Source organism: Xyrauchen texanus, chromosome 28, assembly GCF_025860055.1.
Source record: "Xyrauchen texanus isolate HMW12.3.18 chromosome 28, RBS_HiC_50CHRs, whole genome shotgun sequence".
Classification (NCBI taxonomy): Eukaryota; Metazoa; Chordata; class Actinopteri; order Cypriniformes; family Catostomidae; genus Xyrauchen; species Xyrauchen texanus.
In genome coordinates this window covers 4843855-4867322 of record NC_068303.1, presented here as the reverse complement: position 1 = coordinate 4867322, position 23468 = coordinate 4843855, and the positions used below count along the sequence as shown (strand labels likewise).

The 23468-nt window shown below is 37.9% G+C and overlaps 1 protein-coding gene across 1 annotated transcript; it reads left to right on the top strand.

Moving 5' to 3' along the window:
* The first annotated feature begins 6643 nt into the window (after positions 1–6643).
* On the top strand, positions 6644–23437 carry LOC127622183 (adenylate cyclase type 3-like). The gene is made up of 20 exons (XM_052096179.1): positions 6644–7186; positions 9179–9328; positions 13494–13627; positions 13891–14002; positions 14113–14240; positions 14551–14709; positions 16810–16978; positions 17065–17136; positions 17464–17564; positions 17655–17816; positions 17901–17988; positions 18956–19072; positions 19424–19695; positions 19809–19890; positions 19982–20140; positions 22047–22193; positions 22325–22441; positions 22625–22751; positions 22868–22992; positions 23252–23437. The coding sequence occupies exons 1-20, from the start codon at positions 6668–6670 to the stop codon at positions 23423–23425; spliced, it is 3114 nt and encodes a 1037-aa protein (XP_051952139.1). The 5' UTR covers positions 6644–6667; the 3' UTR covers positions 23426–23437.
* The last annotated feature ends 31 nt before the right edge of the window (positions 23438–23468 follow it).

The window sequence follows — 23468 nt, the reverse complement described above, 5'->3', positions numbered from 1 at the left end:
AAAAATGCCAAATTTACTGTCTACCGTTACTCCCTCAACAGCTTAGAAGCCTCATTGCAGCTGTGGTAACTCATTTTTAAAACTTGTTACAGGTTAATATTATACAAAGTATAATTTAAAAAAATGAATTAACACTAAATAATTTAAAAAAATGCAAATATAAACTTAATATAAGCCTTGAACACATGGAACATATTTGGATGAAAAAATTGTGCAACAACACATTTCTAGTTCCATTGAGGATGGGCTGTCCTCATGAGCAGGGGCGTTGCTAGACCCTTTTACTGGGGCACAAGCCCCAGTATAGTTATATTGTGCACCAATGAACCGTGAACCAATAGACTGATCTGGGAAATATGTTTCAAAACAAAAGACTAATTGTGATGCCTGATGAAGTGAACATTTTTCCTCATTAGGGACCTTTCCAAACAATATACCTTCGCCCCCCTGTGGCCCTATTTTCCCCTCCTTACCTGCAATAGAACCACATATGCAAAGATAATTAATGTTACTAATCAACTTGTAAGAAAGACTGGAAGGTGTTTACCAAGCCTATGTTGTCAGCTGAGTTAATGAGTTTGTAACTAGTTTGTAGACCGAACTCCTTGTCTTTCCAGCCAACCCTGCTGTTGAACACAACATCACTGTGCAACTGGGTCCAACTACAGTTTCGCCTTCCAAACGGTCAGAAATCTAGGGGTAACCATTGATGATGAGCTAAATTTCAAAGACCACATCTCAAAGACGGCAAGATCATGTAGATTTACACTCTACAATATCAGGAAGATAAGACCCTTCCTCTCTGTACATGCCACACAACTGCTTGTTCGGTCACTTGTCATAACTAGACCGGACTACTGTAACGCTCTCATTGCAGGACTTCCTGCATGTGCAATTAGACCCCTGCAAATGATCCAGAATGCAGCAGCACGTCTGGTCTTTAATGAACCTAAGAGAGCACGTTACACCACTCTTTGTCTCTCTCCACTGGCTGCTGGTTCATGCACATATTAAATTCAAGGCCCTGATGCTGGCATACAAAACAGTCACTGGGTCTGCTCCAGCATACCCAAAAACATTTATGCAGAGCTACGTTCCCACCAGAAGCCTGCGGTTGGATAAGGAACGTCGCCTTGTCGTACCAAAACAAAGAGGCACCAAAACACACAATTATTTACAATTCTTGTTGCATTTAAATCTTTTTTGTATACTATTCTGATGATAGTGAAACTTTGTAGTATGGCACTTTTCGTACCACTGTCTTGCTTATGTTTTCCTCTTTTGTAAGTCGCTTTGGATAAAAGCGTCTGCCAAATGAATACATGAGTAGCGATTTGAATTTAGTTGAAGTTGTTGTTCATTGATATCCTGTTTTACCATTTCTTCTGCATGGATTTGATATAGTTTGCTTGTTAACTGACATGAGTGACATGTCAAAAATCTGTTGCTTGCTAATCTCTTGCTTCTATCACAAACTTTGTTATGTGGTCATCCGTAAGATCCAGCTAGTTTGTTTGCCCATTAAAGGAAGAGTTCATCCCAAAATGAAAATTCTCTCATCATTTACTCACCCTCATGCCATCCCAGATGTGTGTGAATTTCTTTCTTATGCAGAACACAAATTAAGATTTTTGGAAGAACATTTCAGCTCTGTTGGTCCATTGAATGCAAGTGAATGGTGACCAGAATTCCAAAGGTCCAAAAATCACATAAAGGCAGCATAAAAGTAATCTAAAAGACAGTGGTTAAATCTATATATTCAAAAGTGATATGAAAGGTGTGGGTGAGAAACAGATCAATATTTAAGTCCTCTTTTTGCTATAAATCCCACTTTTGTAAGACCAGCCCAAACCGGTAGGTGGCGATATGAACAAAGAATGCAAATTGGCAAAAACAAAAGAAGAAAAATGTAAACGTGAAATGACTGAATTAAAAATGACTTCAATATTGATCTGTTTCTCACCTACACCTATAATATCACTTCTGAAGAAATAGATTAAACCACTGGAGCATTATAGATTACTTTTATGCTGCCTTTATGTGCTTTTTGGACCTTCAAAGTTCTTACCATCATTCACTTGCATTATATGGACCTACAGAGCTGAGATATTCTTCATAAAACCTTTGTTTGCGTTCAGCAGAAGAAAGAAAGTCATACACATCTGGGATGGCATGAGGGTGAGTAAATGATGAGAGAATTACTTAATTTTGAGTGAACTGTTCCTTTAAATTGCTAGTTGTAGATTTAAGCTAATTAGCTCTGAAGTTTTACATATTTGTTTGCTGAGAGTGTTCAGTGTGGCGATGAATGTTAACATGGTTTGTCAATGTGCTGCGTCCCAGTGGTGATAAAAATCTACAAACACCCCTGGTCCTGAGAGATCACACTGCAGCAACCGAGAAAGAGTTTGTTTGGATTACAGCAACACTGTTTTAGAAAGAGAGAGAGACAGATCTTTGTTGCTGAGGCTGTTGACAGTCATACATGAAGATTATTAGAGCATCTTCAGTGTCTTGGATTATTTAACAAAACTTCAAGAAGATGGAATATTTGGCTTTAGTGGGAATTATTCACTGAACGCAAGGAAAGATTGGTGTTTTCAGTGAAGGTTCCAGTTGTTTGATTTGTATTAACAAATAGTTTTTCTATCACCACAATAACATCGGTAACCTGACCAATTAATTACCAGTTTCCTTCTGAATCAGGTGAGAAATAAATTAGCTTATTCCATTTTGTTTTTGAGTCATATTTAGTATTAACCTTTAAACTGTTATTTTATGATCGGCGTTATAATCAGAGTGAGAATTACACGAGTTAAAAAAAATGTCTAGGTGATTTTCGAAGAGCAATCTGTTGAGCTTCGCCTTGCTGAACTCAAGTGTTTTGGTGCTCGTAACACAGTTCTTTACTCTGATAGCACACGTACATCACTCAGACGTCTATTTAATGTGTGTCGTATGTCAATAAGACGTTCAGCAGATGTCTTAGAGATGTTTTTGATTAAGAATGTTTATAAATCTGATCTGATGTTTAGCAGATGTTTACAAGATTGTGATGCTTTTCAGATAAAAAGATATAAAACGGGCATCTCGGAGATGTATGCGTGCTATCTGGGTAAAGCAAAACACATTTCGTCCCTGATAGTGCAAGAACATCACCCAGATGTCTATTTGATGTGTGTGTTTACATCTGGAAGACGTCTTTTTAATGCTGTTGGCTCATCTAAAATACATCTGTAAGATGTATGTCAATAACGGTTGTCTTTGATGTTTATAAGAGTTTCAGCAGCAGGGCCGGATTAAGACTCAGTGCCCCTGGGCATGAATGCCCAGGGACCCCCCCAACCCTTATTCCAAACTCCATATGACTCGTGTGATTTTCTATGTTTTCTAAATTAATACGCTAGTTTTGTGTGTGGAATAGACTGAAGCTGTAAATGTTGTCAGCCACTGACTGAGTCATATAAGACAAAGTGTTTAATTCCTGCAGGGGCGCTCGATGGCTCATAAAACCAAATCCTCCTTTCATCTACATTTAAATCTAAGAACGATTTATATCTCATAGGAGACATTTTTAAGTTAGATTACTTTGAATAAAACTTGATAATTCAAGGATGCATGCCTGTGAATGTAAATCCGCTTCAGCGGTATCTATATAAGCATTTAAAATCCTCTTCCAGTAAGAATAAACGACTGTGATTGGTCCATCCTATTCAGCGCTGAGAAAAGGAACATGTACCTGGTGACAGCATCATCTACGCCCTGTTTCATCTAAAAAAATAAAAATCGTACAGGAGTTTAAATCTCATTGGAGACATTTTTACACTGGATAGTAATTTTCTCACTTGCCTTTCAATAACTTGCCTATATAAAAGCATTACTAAAATCCCCCATCCACTAATAAATGAGTGTAATTGGCCCATCCTTTCCAGCGCTGACAAATGCTGTTTTTGTAGCAGTCCAGACCTCTGGATAATTTACACCTGATTAATCATACTGAAAATCTTTAATAACCATTCAATTAAAAATGGACCTTGGACAATTTTACAAATGCCGTCACGTGGTGCACATGGCCCATTGCCAATATGGTTAATCCGGCCCTGTTCAGCAAATGTCTTTGAGATGTTTATGGTTGAGAATGTTTATAAATACGATATTTTTAAGATGTTTAGCAGATGTTTGTAAGATTGTGACGCTTTCCAGATGAAATTATCTAGAACAGATATCTCGGGGATGTACGTGTGCTATCTGAGTAACTAAGTTTATATATATACATATATATATATATATATATATATATATATATATATATATATATATAAACACAGCGATCAACCACAACATTAAAACCAACTGTCTAATATTGTGTTGGCCCTCCTCGTGCCACCAAAACAGCGCCAACCCCCTTTTCATCGCCATTCTTCTCACCACAGTTGTACAGAGTGGTTATCTGAGTTATCGTAAGCTTTGTCAGTTCCAACCAGTCTGGCCATTCTCTGTTGACCTCTATCATCAACAAGGCGTTTCGTTCCACAGAACTGCTGATCACTGGATGCTTTTTGTTTTTGGCACCATTCAGAGTAAATTCTAGAGACTGTTGTGTGTGAAAATCCCAGAAGATCAGCAGTTACAGAAATACTCAAACCAGCCCGTCTGGCACCAACAATCATGCATACGAGTACCTAAGTATCACCAATCATGTGGCAGCAGTGCAGTGCATAAAATCATGCATATATGGGTCAGGAGCTTCAGTTAATGTTCACATCAACCATCAGAATAAGAAAAAAAAATCTCATATCAGTGATTTGGACCGTGGGATGATTGTTGGTGCTAGACGGGCTGGTTGACCTACACAATTTTAGGCATGTTATTTTAATGTTGGTGTGTGTGTGTGTGTATATATATATTTGTTTGTGATATGTAAATCAGAAATCAAGTTAAAAATAATTATAGTAGTTTTACATTTTGTAGATAGATAGATAGTTAGATAGACAGATATGATAGATAGACAGACAGATAGATAGACATGATGATAGATAGACATGATAGATAGACAGACAGACAGATAGACACGATAGATAGATAGACATGATGATAGACAGACAGACAGATAGATATGATATATAGACAGATAGATAGACATGATGATAGACAGACAGATAGATAGACATGATAGATAGATAGACAGACAGATAGACATGATGATATATAGACAGATAGATAGACATGATGATAGACAGACAGACAGATAGACATGATAGATAGACATGATAGATAGATAGATAGACGGATAGACATGATGATAGATAAACAGATAGATAGACATGATAGATAGACATGATAGACAGATAGATAGACATGATGATAGACAGACAGACAGATAGACATGATAGACAGATAGATAGACATCATGATAGACAGACAGATAGACATGATAGATAGATAGACAGACATGATAGATAGATAGACAGACAGATAGACATGATAGATAGATAGACAGACATGATAGATAGATAGACAGATAGATAGACATGATAGATAGATAGACATGATGATAGACAGACAGACAGATAGACATGATAGATAGATAGACATGAAAGATAGATAGACAGACAGATAGACATGATAGACAGACAGATAGACATCATGATAGACAGACAGATAGACATGATAGATAGATAGACATCATGATAGACAGACAGATAGACATGATAGATAGATAGACAGACATGATAGATAGATAGATAGACAGATAGATAGACATGATAGATAGATAGACATGATGATATATAGACAGATAGATAGACATGATGATAGACAGACAGACAGACAGATAGACATGATAGATAGATAGACATGATAGATAGACAGACATGATGATAGACAGACAGACATGATAGATAGATAGACAGATAGACATGATAGATAGATAGACAGACAGATAGACATGATAGATAGACAGATAGATAGACATGATGATAGACAGACAGACATGATAGATAGACATGATGATAGACAGACATGATAGATAGACAAACAGACATGATGATAGATAGATAGATAGACATGTTAGATAGATAGACATGATGATAGATAGACAGACAGACATGATGATAGACAGACAGACATGATGATAGATAGATAGATAGATAGATAGATAGATAGATAGATAGATAGATAGACAGACATGATGATAGATAGATAGACAGACAGACATGATGATAGACAGACAGACATGATGATAGATAGATAGATAGATAGATAGATAGATAGATAGATAGATAGATAGATAGATAGATAGATAGATAGATAGATAGATTATAATAGTTGTTATTGTTGTTTTAAGGATGTGGAGGAGCAGCCTAAGAAGTGTTTGTCATGGAAACGGAGTCACCGGAGATCATTGAGGAATGACAGACTGAATCTCTCCGGTGTGTTTCTACGGAACACTGTCATCACTCAAACCCGAGCGGAATAAACTCGGAAAACCGTGACGGATCGTTCACACAAAGCAGTATTGCACGTCAAGACTTCGAAGAGCTTCACTATGTCGGTGAACGGGACTCAGGACCGTCCGGTGACCGTATCGGAGCCGCACACGACCGCAGGTGCGCGCGAGGTGACGGCGGCGCGTGGCTCCGGTGGCTGTCTGTCGCTTCCGCGCTTCATGCGTCTCACGTTCTCCACGGAATCTCTTGAGAAAGCCTATCAGACGTACTTTCTGCGCCAGCGGCAGGAGACGCTACTGGTGCTGATCGTGTTCGCGGCTCTTTTTAACGGTTATGTGGTCATCATGTGCGCGGTGGTTTACTCTCAGGATAAACTGAACACACTCGCGGTGGCGGCCGCTGGTCTGGGGTTGGATATTCTGCTCTATACCCTGTCCCGGTTCCGGTTGCTTCCCGAGTCTGTGTCCCGAAGCCTCGTGCCATACGCGCTCTGGCTGCTCATCACGGTACACGTGCTGTGCTACTTCGGTTTGAATTTCGCGGGGTTTTACGCCGCCGGTGATTCGGTCGGATGGCAGACCTTCTTCATCTTCTCATTCTTCCTCACGCTCCCGCTGCCGCTCGCGCCCATCGCGCTACTGAGCGCGCTCTCGTGCGCCGCGCACACGGTGCTGCTGGGAGTCACTATAACGCAGAGATACCAAGACAAACTTCAGATAACAACACTGACCAGACAGGTGAGAAACACGCAAACACTTAAAGTACTACTATGTCGGTACCATAAGTGATGTTAACGACTAGAGTCAAACTATAAACTATGATATAGCACAAATGATAGTATGTAAAATATAACTTACAAATTATACAAATCCAACAATGTTTCATTTAAAGGGATAGTTCACCCAAAAATGAAAATTATCTCATAATTTACTCCCAGATGTATATGACTTTCTTTGTTCTACTGAACACAATTTTAGAAGAATATCTCTGCTCTGTAGATCAATTCAATGCAATTCAATGGTGGCCAGAACTTTGAAGCCCCATAAAGCACATAAAGGCAGCATAATATAAACCCATTCGACTCCAGAGGTTAAATCCATGTCTTCAGAAGCGATATTATAAGTGTGGTTGAGAAACAGATCAATATTTAATTCCCTTTTCACTATAAATCTTCCTCCCTGCCCAGTAGGTGGCGATATGCATGAAGAATATGAAGCGCCAAAAACAAAAGAAGAAGAATATGAAGATTTATAATAAAAGAAAGGAATTAAATATCGATCTGTTTCTCACCCACACTTATAACATCACTTCTGAAGATATGAATTTAACCATTTGAGTCGTGTGGATTAATTTTGTGCTGCAATTGTATGATTTTTGGACCTATAAAATTTTGGACCCATTCACTTGCATTGTATAGACCTACATAGCTGAAATATTCTTAAAAAATCTTCGTTTGTGTTCTGCAGAAGAAAAAAAGTCATACTCATCTGGGATGGCAAGAGGGTGAGTAAATGATTAGAGAATTTCCATTTTTTTGGGTGAACTATCCCTTTAAGTATCTTCAAAGTAGCCACCTTTCGCTAAGATTACAGCCTTTTTTTTTCTAGTTTTGTAAAGACATTCAAAAGTAAGCACAGTTTATAGATCAAAATGTTTTTGAGATAATGAGAAACATAAATGCAGTCATGTGTGTTCAAATTGTTGACTGATTGTTGTATACTATGGTACTGAATGATTACCATATTAAAGTACTATGCAAATTACATGTATTTATTGAAACAGTAGCATGTCCAAAAATACATGTTACTTTTTGTTAGTTAAATTATTTCAGATAATTAATCAGATTGATCAGACTTATAAGTAATTTTTAAGGGTCAAACCAGGTAGAAATATCTCCTGAAAAGTAGCTTAACAATTGCATGTCTCTTTTTTACACCTCTTCATCGTAGGTCCAGCAATAGAGTTCATATACAATGCAAAAAATTGACCAGTTTCTCTCCAAAATGTCCCTAAAACTAGAAGCAGTGTGACTGGTTCTTTGCTAATTGTCAGTATATTGGGGTTATTTTAATTTGCTGTACAATCTGTAGGCATGTCCTCATCAGACACTAAACTTGAATGATCCATTCATGTTTATTGATTGAATGAAACACTGGGTCAGAGAAATGTGTTATGCTACATGTCACACAGAGGGTGGAAACTCATATGATGAAAGATTCTGGAAGTATATTAATGACAAATGTCTTTGAAACAAAAAGCACACTGAATTGCATTTATTGAAAAATAAATGCATTACACTAAGAGGCAAATTTGCAATGCAAAATATAATGGACCAAATATTACTTGTAATGTTCAATAAAGATGAAATAAAAAAATACGTATTATTTTGGAACAGCTTTTAATGGCGAATATTTATTACAGAAATTTTAATTATTACATTTTGTGTGAAATGTTTTTAATTTAAAGGTCACAGCTTAAATATATAAACATGAAATTGCACCCCCAAATGCAAGCACTGTTAATGCAATTTGTTTATTTTTATTTAGTGCAATTCAGCATGCTAAGACATTTGTCATTAAAATACTTCCATAGATTCATTATGTCATGAAGTAAGGCTTTATATTTAGGTTATGATCTCTTAGCAACCATAATATCCCTTTTTTTTTTTTTTTTACAGTTTTAGTGTGTTTGTATTAAGGCAACAGTAACACAAGTCTGTTTTTGTGTAGCTTGTGGCAAATCTGATGCTGTATTTTGGTGTCATGTTGGTGGGCATGATGTCTTATTTCATGGCTGACCGAAAATACCGCACAGCGTTTCTAGAGGCCAAACAATCTCTGGAAGTCAGTCTTACACTAAAGGAGCAGAGTCAACAACAGGTACACAAACACACATTCTCTAATGCATTTTCTCTCTTATAACAGTTTAAAAAGTTTTAAATGAAGTGGATGTTTTTTGAGGAAAATGCACCCAGAAAGTATTAGTCAGGATATACGGCATATTTAACTTTGCCTGAATTAAAACAAGGCTCTGAGACTTACTGAAGATCACATAAAGTTTGAAAATGTAGCGATGGCTCGAGGTTAGTTACGTTGATATCATTAACTACTTCGATTTGTTATGATAGCCATTGACTGGACAAGAGGAGAACTCATTTTTACTCCAATTAACACTTAACCCTTGTGCGACCTTAAGTGTGTATTTTTGGGGGAATTTTAATATTTCAATCTCAGTTATAATACATCTATTATATACTGTGTACACAAAATAGTTACACTCAGGACCTTAAGGACAAAAATTTCCCCATTGAAACCCATTAAAACAGCAATATTTGATCCCAGTGCCATTAAAGCATAAAATCATGAATTATATGATATTATGCTTTCATTCTGGAGCCCTGGCTTCAAAATGTAAATTATTTTAGATTTTCAACCAGATTGTGCTATTTTTCTCATGTGAGCCACAACTTAGCTGGGGCGGCTCAGTTGGTAGAGCGGGTTGGCCACTAATCGCAGGGTTGGTGGTTTGAATCCCAGCTCACATGACTCCACATGCCAAAGTGTCCTTGTGCAAGACACTGAACCCCAAGTTGTTCCCAATGGCAGGCTAGCACCTTGCATGGCAGCTCTGATGTCATTGGTGTATGCATGTGTGTGTGAATGGGTGAATGAGTCACAGTGTAAAGTGCTTCGAATACTGTTAAGGTTAAAATAACCTATGGAGCAAATACATGCTTTTTCCCTATTTTCTGTTTGCTGTATTATAGAGCACTGCAGGCCAATTGAATAAATGATGCAGCTAAAATTGTGTGCATGTGTTGGTATGGATGGTGTGTGTTGAGAAATGTGTGTGTGTGTGTGTGTGTGTGTGTGTGTAAAAAACAACAGTGGCATTATGTAAACAAACTGATATTTAAAGGGTTACAATCCTGAAAATGAATTAATATTTGGTAGTTATGATCAGGACTGATGTTTAAATCTGACACTGCACAAAAAATTATAATGCATCAAAATCAATGTTGTTGCTATTCATTTACATATCCCAGACTGTGATAATGTGGAAAATAATATTCTCTTGGGACCTCTGAGTAACTTTTTTTTTATTGACACACAAGGGTTAAAATGGTTGTTGTTCTCCATCTGGATCGCTCGTTTCGGTAGTTTTATACATTTAAGGAGACAAAACATGAAAACAGTCCAGCGGCAATGAAAATAATTATGGCGCCACCCAGTGGTTGGTCAGGACAATTGTGGATCGTAAGTATTATGAATGATTAGCTTTATATAAAAACAAATGTATTATTATTATTTATATTAGGAATATAAAAATATTCCTACATGGTATGTCCCCATTTAGATAACCATGTAAACATGAATATATGTGTGTAATGAACAGGTAATAGAGATGCTCTAATTGGGCTCAGTGGTGGAGCTCTGCTCGGGGACCCAGGTGTTCTGTTACCTGTAATTGGCACATCAGAGCAGAACTCATTGTACAACACACTCACATACACAAGCTCAGACTGCAGGTTGTGTCCTCTTGTTACTCTTACTGCCTTAATGAAGTAATTCCCCAGACTGCTGTTATTGCAACAGCAATAAAGACCCAAGAGTCCACATTTGCCATTACACAGTATTTTATGTTGGTCACACAGTGCATACTGAGCTCAGTTGAATTATCAGACCTTAGCATAATTGATGTGAATAAGCATTAATGACAAATGTTAATGACAAATTAATATATATATATATATATATATATATATATATATATATATATATATATATATATATATATATATATATATATATATATATATATATAAATTTATTGATGAAGCCAATTCATCAAGTGTCATCCTAGAAGATATAGCCCCTGACATTAAGGGTTAATAGTTGGGTGCTGTGTGGTGATCAGTACAGTAGCTGGTGAACAGGGTTTTCACATCATACCTATCACTATATTGTGTATTGTAGCACACCTGAAGTGCTGTGTTGACCAATCAGTTCCAGGGCCAGAACTATCAATTTTAGAAGTCAGTTTAATTTTAGGTGAGTTCATGCTCTTTTTTAAAAAACAACATATGATAAGCCAATGTGTGTCTTACAGCAAGACGTACAGCACTTCTCAAAGGAGCACTTGTGTGCATGTGGCAGAAAGACAGATGTGCTCAAGTGAGAAACATCTTTTGAGAAAAAGGGAAAAAGGGAGAGATTTTCTCAGTCATGCTTGTGACACCCGCCTCCACTTCCTCTCCAAAATTGGTGAAGTATGTCATTTCTGCATAGCTAGTGGCACCAAACAGAATTGCAAAAATAATGATATAATTTTTGACTGTTTTCAATTATTGTTGAAATTATGTTTGGTGACACTAAAGGTATAGAAATAACACACTTGCACTTTCCTTGCAATTCTGCATTTAACATTATACACATCAGATTTTAAGTAAATGGATTTTGGGAGATTATATGTGCTATTGTTTACAAGTGTTTTGGTCTCATATTTATAGCCGACAGAATCCTAAATTACTAATGGTAATCTGATTGGGATTTATAGTATCCCAATTTAATTGCTTTCTGTTCTCAGTCTCATTCTATCTGTCCTGCTTGTGTGGTCACATGGTCTCCAGAGACCCTCTCAATCCCAGAATGCCTCAAGGACAAGTGGGGTTTCTGTGAGATGAGGGCAGCCAACCAATCAGAATGCAGCAGACTGGTTTAGTTTACCATGGCAACAGTATCAAGAGACAAACATGCTCTGTGATCAAATTCCCGAAGTCCCACATCATTCTTCTGTTCGTGAACTGGAGAGGAGGAAATAAATAATGGTTCAGACTTCACATACACCAATTAAAGCATCACAAAACCTTTGTAATTAAACATACAGTCCATAAATAATTTTGTTTCCATATGTCTATCCATCCATCCATCCAAAACCCACCCATCCAAAACCCACCCATCCATCCATCCATCCATCCACCCATCCACCCATCCATCCATCCATCCATACACCCATCCATCCATCCACCCATCCATCCATCCATCCATCCATCCATCTATCCATACACCCACCCATCCATCCATCCACCCATCCATCCATCCACCCATCCATCCATCCACCCGTCTATCCATCCACCCGTCCATCCATCCATCCGTCCATCCATCCACCCATCCATCCACCCATCCATCCATCTATCCATCCATCCACCCATCCATCCACCCACCCATCCACCCATCCATCCATCCACCCATCCATCCACCCATCCATCCATCCATCCACCCATCCATCCATCCATCCATCCATACACCCACCCACCCATCCATCCATCCATCCACCCATCCATCCACCCATCCATCAATCCACCCACCCATCCATCCATCCATCCACTCATCCATCCATCCATCCATCTATCCATCCATCCACCCATCCATCCATCCACCCATCCATCCATCCATCCATCCATCCATCCATCCATCCATCCATCCATCCATCCATCCATCCATCTATCTATCCATCCATCCACCCATCTATCCATCCATCCATACACCCACCCATCCATCCATCCACCCATCCATCCATCCGTCTGTCTGTCTGTCCGTCCATCCTTTTTTCTTTCTTATTCAACCCTTAACACTTTAAAGTATTCAGTAACACTAATAAAATCAAATACATTTTGTTCGTGGGAATTTAATGCTAAAGTTTGTTGTGTTTGAGACCCTCAATGTCTGAAAGTTTAAAAACTGTTTATTGATGCTCAAATATTGTGAAAGCATGTATAACATGTATTTGTTGCATATTTTATATATTATGTTAATAATGATATTTAATGATATTCTATTACTATTTAAATAATGTTTTCTATCATATTCTGTTGAAGTAGTTGTCACAAGCACAATATATGCCTTCTAATAACTCACATGTCAAGCGAGTAAACGAAACAACACCACAAGATACAAGTAATGTTTGTATGTCAGATATCTTTGTAGAAGAAAATTGTCACACACATTCATGACATACTCTTGTATTATGTGTGTGTGTCTATAGGAGGAGTTGTTATTGTCGATCTTGCCGAAGCACATAGCAGATGAGATGCTTCAGGGGATGAAGAAAGGGGCCAATCAAAAATCAGATGCCCAACAGTTCAACACAATGTACATGTACCGCCATGAAAACGTCAGGTAAAAAAAAACATTTTTTGGCTTCTTTTGTAGGTAATACAGCCTTTTCCAAAATCTTGCGAATAGTGATTTTCAGAAATGCTGTTTGATGATGGATAAAACCAAGATCAGCCCAATATTTCTTTCTTTACGAGTACTGCTTCACTCCTTAAAATGTCACATTAAGCAAGTAAAATGGGTTGATTTTAAACAAGGCTGTTCAAACTTTATACATTAAAATGGACTTGTGTAATGACCTGACAGCCACTCTCATCTCTGGGTAGTATCCTTTTTGCAGATATTGTAGGTTTTACTCAGCTGTCATCTGTTGTCACTCCCAAAGAACTCGTTAAACTACTCAACGAGCTCTTCGCTCGCTTCGACAAATTAGCACAAGTGAGTGAAAACATTTAAAATATTTATTGATGTCCACCTATCAGAGACAATACAAAAAAGGACAGTTTCTACAGAAGATATGTAACACATCTGTATGTGTTTTTTTACAGCAACACCATCAGCTGAGGATCAAGATTCTGGGTGATTGTTATTACTGTATCTGCGGTTTGCCTGATTACCGTGAAGATCACGCGGCCTGTTCGATCATGATGGGCCTGTCCATGGTAGATGCCATCTCGTGAGTACACGCCCACAGGGGCTTTACTTACAACAGTGTTTCTCAACCAGGGGACCTTTAGGTGGCATAATTGCTATAATCTTACTTGGTTGCTTTTGGTTAAGAACCGCTGATTTACAGCACATGTTGAAATCTGCTCAAAAGTGGCATAAATGCATTTACACAGCAATTACAATTCCACGAATAATGTAAGGATGTATGTATGTATGTAGTTTAACTACTTTAAGATATGAGTGGCTTGTAGCTAATATTAAAAGTATTTTATAGGTATTATAATGAATAATGACTCATGCTTGCCAACTGTGCTCAGCTACGTGCGTGAGAAAACTCAGACGGGGGTGGACATGCGTGTAGGTGTGCACACAGGTACTGTTCTAGGAGGAGTCCTGGGACAGAAGCGTTGGCAGTTTGATGTCTGGTCCACTGATGTTACCGTGGCAAACAAGATGGAGTCGGGGGGCATCCCAGGGTGAGATCAGTATATCAGTATCAACATACAAAAACAACAGAAGTCTATATCCATCTTTACACTGCAAAGGTGGCAAAGAAGCTGCATTTGAAGGGGCATTTTGGTGTCACAGACTGTTTTATGCTGCTCAAAGGTGTCATAAAAGCATTTAGACAGCAATTTGTAGGTGTTTTCCAGGGTGTTGCTATACAGTGCTAAGGGTGTTCTGATCTGGTTTATGTGCATTCATATGCAGTTAATAAGGTGGTTGCCAGGGTGTTGCTACTGTATACTGTTGTTAAGGTGTTTTGTGCGTTTGTAATGCATTATTATAGATGCTTGTAGAAGTGTTGTGGGTGGTTGTCAGGGTAAAGTGAATGTTAATAAAATGTAGGTATCAAAAGATAGAAATTATAAAAATTAATAAGCATACACATTTTTCAAAACTTTAAACTAAAATTAATAAACTTAAATCACATCCAAACATAAAAAAACCTTAACAAAGGTTTACAACAACCTGGTAACCACCCACAACAGCAACTGCATAGTAATGCTCCAAGAACCACTTATAACACCTTAGCAAATGTATACAGTAACAACACCCTAACAACCACCCACCAACACCCCTGCAAACCCATAGTAAAGCACTAAAAAACACTCAGAACACCTTAGCAAATGTATACAGTAGTAACACCCTGGCAACCAACCGGAACACCTTAGCAACTATAATGCAACACCCTAGCAACCACCCACCACACCCTTGTGACTGCATAGTAATGTATTAAAAACCACTCAGAACACCTTAGCTAAAATACACAGTAGCAACACCTTGAGAACCATCCACAACACCCTTGTGACTGCATAGTAATGTTCTAAAAACCACTCAGAACACCTTAGCTAAAATATACAGTAGCAACACCTTGAGAACCATCCACAACACCCTTGTGACTGCATAGTAATGTTCTAAAAACCACTCAGAACACCGTAGCTAAAATATACAGTAGCAACACCTTGAGAACCATCCACAACACCCTTGTGACTGCATAGTAATGTTCTAAAAACCACTCAGAACACCGTAGCTAAAATATACAGTAGCAACACCTTGAGAACCATCCACAACACCCTCGTGACTGCATAGTAATGTTCTAAAAACCACTCAGAACACCGTAGCTAAAATATACAGTAGCAACACCTTGAGCACCATCCACAACACCCTAGCAACAAGATAGTAACACACAAAAACACTCAGTACACCTTAGCTAATATACACCGATGAGCCAAAACTTTATAATCTCTCACAGGTGAAGCGAATAACGTTCGTCATCTCTTAACAAGGCCACATGTCAAGGTCTGGGTAGATTAGATGGACGCGAACAATCAGTTCTCATAGTCAACGTGTTGAATGCAGGAGAAATGGGCAGGAGTGAAGACCAGAGTGACTTTGACATCAGCCAAACTGTTATGGCCAGATGACAGGGTCAGAGCATCTCTGAAACGGCAAGGCTTGTGGGGTGCTACTGGTCAGCAGTGGTGAGTACCTACCGACAGTGGTCCGAGGAGGGACAAACCACAAACCGGCGACAGATTGTTGGGCGCCCAAGGCTCATCGATGCACGAGGGCAACAAAGGAAATGCCATCTGGTATGAATCAACAGAAGGTCTACTGTGAAATTTTTTATGATGGTTATGGGAGAAATGTGTCACAACACACAGTGCATCGCACCCTGCTGCATATGGGGCTAAGTAGCCGCTTTTTTGGCAGCATATTAGGCAGGTGGCCATAATATTTTGGCTTATCAGTGTATAAAATATACACCTCGGGCATAAATAATGTTATGAGCTTCATGATTTAAATATAAAAATTATTAATATAAAAACATGAAATGAATGAAAATAAAACTATAAAATAACTGCTCTGCCATAACAACAACAAAGTTTAAAGCTGCTCTGATGTTGAATTTAATTTACTTTTGTATTAAAGCAGCATCAGAACTGCCATTGATACTAGGGGCTGAGGTGGGTCAGAGCAGGCATAATTTAGTCTGACTTCAATACAGCATTGCTTATTTGCACACGCCTTATGATATGTCTTCATTTATATTTGCGCGGTTGTGTTTGCAGGCGTGTACACATATCTCAGAGCACAAAGGACTGTTTGCACGGTGAGTTTGAACTGGAGCCAGGGAATGGAGGAGAGCGCTGTGACTATCTAATGGAGAAAGGCATCGACACATACCTGGTACTCATGTCTAACGAAACAGCTAAAACGAACGGAGTGACCAACGGGACGGTGAGTACCATGATATTAATTCTCTCTCTCTCTGTAATCTGTAGTTCTCCTCTCTTAATGTCTGTCTGTCCTACAACTCTCTTCAGCTGATCAACACCACAGAGACCAGACGCAGCAACACGTCATTAAAAAACACACACGAGGAGACAGAAACACAGGTGAGAGATCTATCTATCTATCTATCTATCTATCTATCTATCTATCTATCTATCTATCTATCTATCTATCTATCTATCTATCTATCTATCTATCTATCTATCTATCTATCTATCTATCTATCTATCTATCTATCTATCTGTCTGTTGTTCTGTTTATGTATCTATCTATCTATCTATCTATCTATCTATCTATCTATCTATCTATCTATCTATCTATCTATCTATCTATCTATCTATCTATCTATCTATCTATCTGTCTATCTATCTGTCTGTCTGATTGTCTAACAATATGCCTGCATGACCTTTGACCTGTGTGTATTTTCTCAGCAGTTGCAACTGGATGGTATGTCAGATGAAGGGATGGTAGATGAGCAGGATCTCACCCATCTGCTGAACGAAGTTCTGCTGGAGAGAGAGGCAGAAGAGATGTAATGACAGACCTAGAGTTTATAACTGATTTGAAATCATGGTTTGGTTTTTATGTACCTCTCTCACATTACTGCCTCCTTCTGTCTAAGTCTGAAAGAGAGGAGGACAGCTGTTCTGTCTCTGAGGTTTGTGGACTCTGATCTAGAGACTCGTTATTCTGCAGAGAAAGAGAGACAGACTGGTGTTGCTTTCAGCTGCAGTTGTGTCGTTCTGATCTTCACCTCTGCCATGGAAATACTCATAGATCCACAGTGAGTAAACCTCATGAAAGATTTACTACATTACTAATACAACATGATAAACTGAATATTCATTGTCTTATGGATTTACAACAGGTTGATTGTGAATTATGTGACTCTGGCTGTGGGTGAGGTGTTACTGCTGATTCTGACTCTGTGTTCACTGGCTGCTATCTTCCCTCGAGTGAGTCCAATATCACCATGATTTTGACAATGATAGATGATTTTGGGTGAATCTCACAAAAAACATCTGGTTTATATTTCACACCAAAACTGAAAGAATAAATAAGAAATTATATTTTGCATAAAGAAAATAAAGCCTACATTTAATGGACCATTGTGATTTTTCTGACGTTTTTTCAACCTGTTGGATTCTCATTACTTAAATGTTTCTCGATGTTGTACTTTTTTTTTGTTTTTGTTTTTTCTCCCCAATTTGGCATGCCCAATTCCCAATGCGCTCTAAGTCCTCATGGTGGCATAGTGATTCGCCTCAATCCGGGTGGCGGAGGACGGATCTCAGTTGCCTCCGCGTCTGGGACCGTCATTCTGGCTTGTTGAGTGCCTTACCACGGAGACCTCATGCTATTCTCAGCGGCATTCGCGCATAACTCACCACGCCCCCCCACCGAGAGTGAGAACCACAGTATAGCGACCACGAGGAGGTTAACATTACCCACCCTAGCAACCAGGCCTTAGGTTGCTTAGGAAGCCTGACTGGAGTTCCTAAGCACGCCTTGGATTCGAACTTGCAACTCCAGGTGTGGTAGTCAGCGTCTTTACTTGCTGAGCTACCCAGGCCCCCGGATGTTGTACTTTTGAGTTTTTTTGTGTTCCCTTTTTTTCTCAATGTTGATTCTCATTTCTATAACACATTATTTAATTTTCATTGAAATCAGTGTAATTTAAAGGCTGTACAACACATACTACTAGGGTGAATGCATTACAGCATTGAGAACTCAGTGGAAATGTTCTTAATTAATGGTCCTAAAATAAGCTTCATTTTCTATATGAAAATATAATTACTTATTATTTTAATTTTTATAATTTTGGGGTAAAATATGCTCTGTATTTATTTCACTCAGTTCACCCAATTATTATTGCCATAAGAGAGACAGTCTGTTTAACAGTGTGACCTATGTGTGTATAAGGTGTTCTCCCGAAGGTTGGTGTCGTTCTCGCAGTGGATTGATCGCACACGTTGGGCTCGTAACACATGGGCCATGGCTGCTATATTTGTTCTGACTATGGCTGAGGTGGCCGATATGGTGAGACCTGACACATTTCACCTTTTTCCATCAGGGACTATGCTAGATCAGTGTTTTCCAACCCCATTTCTGGAGGCACACCAACAGTACATGTTTTTGATGTCTCCTTAATCTAACACACCCGATTCAACTCATCAGCCTTTTAATTGAGAACAAAAAGACCAGAAATGGATGCATCAGATCAGGCAGACTGATGGTGTACCTCCATAATACTGTATCTGTCTACTGGGTTTTGATTACTGTAAGTTGTAGGAACATCAAAATATTCAAGTAAATTCAAAATTACCATTACTATTTTTACACATACAGCACAAACATAAAGACATACAGTCCTTTTGTTGTGGTTTTCAGCTGAGCTGTGTTCAGCCTCCTCTGCTGCTGCTCAACTCCAGCTCTGGCCTGACTCTCGAAACTCTGGGTGATGGTGGGTGTGCAGAGAACCCCAAACATTACAGCTACATATCTGTGTTGTCACTCGTGGCAACCGTCATGCTCGTCCAGCTCAGCCATGTCGTCAAGCTGGCGCTCATGCTGTTGGTTACCATAGCAACAGGTGCCGTAAACATCCACAGCTGGATGTACATTTACGAAATCTTCGATTTAATTCGCTACCTGGACTACAGGTATACACTATGTCCACATACTTTTGGCCATATAGTGTATGTACAAACAACTGAATTCTTTTAGCGTTTCCCTGTTTTTTCTGAATTTCATGTGACTGTGTGTGCGTCTACAGGTACTCTGTGGTTCCCACCAGATATCTGCTCACCATGATGATTATTATTATGATGATCAGTTTCTACTACTTTGCACGTCATGTATGTCAGAAAATACCTTAAAAGTTTGTCTGTGTTTATATGACACTGCTAAAATATAAGCATATATTGTCCCTGTTTATTTCTTTCTCAGGTGGAAAGACAGTCCCGTAAGCTTTTTCTGTGGAAGATGGAGGTGCATGACCAGAAGGAGAAAGTGTATGAAATGAGAACATACAATGAGGCATTGGTCACTAACATGCTGCCTGACCATGTGGCTAAACACTTTCTGGGCTCCAAGAAACGAGATGAGGTATGAGAGGGAGAGAGAGAGATACATTACATGTTCTCTTTTTGTAATTTAAGATGAAGAGTAAATTAGTATAATACTTATGGAGTATAGTTCTGAATGAGAATATTTCTGAATGGGTGTAGTTTTTGAGTATTGTTCTTATTGAGTTCAGTTCTGATTGTGTATAGTTCTTATTGAGTATATTTCTGAATGAGTATTGTTATGATTGGGCACAGTTCTGATTGAGTATATTTCTGAATGTGTATAGTTCTCATTGAGTATATTTCTGAATGAGTATTGTTATGATTGGGCACAGTTCTGATTGAGTATAGTTCTGATTGTGTATAGTTCTCATTGAGTATATTTCTGAATGAGTATTGTTATGATTGGGCACAGTTCTGATTCAGTATAGTTCTGATTGTGTATAGTTCTCATTGAGTATATTTCTGAATGAGTATTGTTATGATTGGGCACAGTTCTGATTGAGTATAGTTCTGAATGAGTACAGTTCTGATTGAGTGTAGTTCTGAATTTGTATAGTTCTGAATGAGTACAGTTCTAATTTAGTATAGTTCTGAATGAGTACATTTCTGATTGAGTATAGTTCTGAATTAATATAGTTCTGAAACAGTATCGTCCTTATTGAGGATTGTTCTGGTTGGTTACAGTTCTGATTGAGTATAGTTCTGAATTAGTATAGTTCTGAGTGAGTACAGTTCTGATTGAGTATAGTTCTGAATGAATATAGTTCTGAATCAGTATCGTCCTGATTGAGTATTGTTCTGATTAGGTGCCTTTCTGATTGAGTATAATTCTGATTGAGTATAGTTCGGAATTAATACAGTTCTGATTGAGTATAATTCTAATAGAATATAGTTCTGAATGAGTACAGTTCTAATTGAGTATAGGACTCCTGTTTGAGTAAAGTTCTGATTAGTAAAGTTCTGATCGATTAAAGTTCTGATTGAGTACAGTTCTAATTGAGTATATTTCTGAATGAGTATAATTCTGATTGAGTATAGTTCTGAATGAGTAAATTTCAGATTGAGATTAGTTCAGATTGAGTGTAGTTCTGAATGAGTAAATTTCAGATTGAGATTAGTTCAGATTGAGTGTAGTTCTGAATGAGTAAATTTCAGATTGAGATTAGTTCAGATTGAGTATAGTTCTGAATGAGTATAGTTCTGAATGAGTATAGTTCTGAATTAGTATGAGCATTCTTCAGATTGAGTGTAGGACTCATGTTTGAGTAAAGTTCTGATTGAGTATAGTTCTGATTGAGTATAGTTCTGAATGAGTACAGTTCTGAATCAGTATCGTCCTGATTGAGTATAGTTCTGAGTGAGTTTAGTTCTGAGTGAGTACAGTTCTGATTGAGTATAGTTCTGACTGAGTATAGTTCTGAGTGAGTGTACATCTGATTGAATATAGTTCTGAATGAGAATATCTCTGATTGAGTATAGTTCTGATAATGTATAGTTCTAGTGGAGTATATTGTACTGACTGAGTGTAGTTCTTAATAAGACGTTTTAAATTGAGTATAGTTTCAAATAAGTATTGTATTAAGTATAGTTCTAAATGAGTGTAGTTAGAAATAAGTATAGTTCTGATTGAGTATAGTTCAGAATGAGTACAGTTCTGATTGTTTATAGTACTGACTGAGTATAGTGTAGTTATATTAGATATTAAAACATAAAAGTACTGTTAACATAAAAATGTGAAATGATAAATAAGTGTAATTCTGAATGTACTGAAACAGAATAGTCCTGGTTGAGTGGTCTTTAAATGAGTTTGTTCATGAAAGAGTCTAGTCCTTAGAGAGTACAGTCCTGAATGAGTTTAGTTCTGATTGAGTAAAGCAAGAGTATGGTTCTAATTGAGTGTAGTTATGAATAAATATGTTAACTGATGTTTATGTCTATTGCAGGAGCTCTACAGTCAGTCTTATGATGAGACTGGCGTGATGTTCGCCTCTATTCCAAACTTCTCTGACTTTTACACAGAGGAGAGCATAAACAATGGAGGAATAGAATGTCTTCGCATCCTAAATGAGATCATCTCTGACTTTGACAGTGTGAGTCTCGTGAGTCTCTCTTTTTTTTCTCTTACTTTATTTGTTTAATAATTAGAATGCTCATGTTTCATCATTTATGAAGCTGAAGATCTCTTTAAAATAATTTGTTGTGTTTTTTTTTCATTGAGTAGCTCTTGGATCGCTCTGAGTTTCGTTTCATCACAAAGATTAAGACCATCGGTAGCACGTATATGGCTGCATCAGGTGTGACACCAGAAAGCAACACTAACGGATACGGCAACCGCAAGGTCAACTGCACAACACACACTAGACACATACTAGATAGAGCATGCAATACTTACAAAGATGTATCCTGTCATTCTGATGATAATGATGGTGTCACGCTGTGTGTGTGTGTGTGTGTGTGTGTGTGTGTGTGTGTGTGTGTGTGTGTGTGTGTGTGTGTGCGCGTGTGTCTGTTTGTGCTACAGTTGGAGGATAGTTCCATATTAGAGCGTTGGCAACACTTTGCTGATCTAGCAGACTTCGCCCTGGCTATGAAAGTCACACTTGGAAATCTAAACAAACAGTCATTTAATAACTTCATGCTGCGCATAGGTGAGCAAACATCTGACTGGATTACAGACCTGTATTAAAAATATAGTTGAGAATGTGTCATATATACAATGCAGTAGTTTGGAAGTATAGTTTTATTGTGTGCATTTTATTGTCAGGTCTGAATAAGGGAGGCATATTAGCTGGAGTCATTGGTGCTCGTAAACCTCATTTTGATATCTGGGGAAACACTGTGAATGTGGCCAGTCGTATGGAGTCAACTGGGGTCATGGGTAACATACAGGTGACAGAAGTATTTCTCTTACTATTAATAATAATAATAATAACAGGACATTTTGTTGAAACAAACTTAAATGTTAAATTTTAAAAATCCTAGAAGTTTGAAGTTTTTAAGTCCTGATATAATTTGAATAGTTTAAGATTAATTCAGTCTAAACGTTAGGATAAGATCAATAGACAGACAGAGAAACAAAACAAGTTTACTTAAAAAATTTATATATAGATATCTTTTTAGTTTTATGGTGTGATTTGGTGTTTCTCAGGTGGTGGAGGACTGCTATAACATCCTGAAGGAGTATGGTTTCCGTTTTGTAAGAAGAGGACCCATCTATGTGAAAGGAAAAGGAGAATTGCTCACTTACTTCATGAAGGGCAAAGATAAACCTGTCGCAAACACAACCGTCTCTCTCCCACATCAAATATTAGACAAATCCTGAGAAGACTGTAAAAGACAAGGACATGATGCTTTCTTTTTTGTGT

What these genes read in the sequence shown, in the direction of transcription:
- LOC127622183 (XM_052096179.1), top strand. Translation starts at nt 6,668, where the DNA reads ATGCGTCTCACGTTCTCCACGGAATCTCTTGAGAAAGCCTATCAGACG. An exon ending in AGGAGCAGAGTCAACAACAG is followed by an intron (nt 9,329 to 13,493) that starts GTACACAAACAC and finishes GTGTGTCTATAG; the next exon opens with GAGGAGTTGTTATTGTCGAT. An exon ending in ACGGATACGGCAACCGCAAG is followed by an intron (nt 22,442 to 22,624) that starts GTCAACTGCACA and finishes TTTGTGCTACAG; the next exon opens with TTGGAGGATAGTTCCATATT.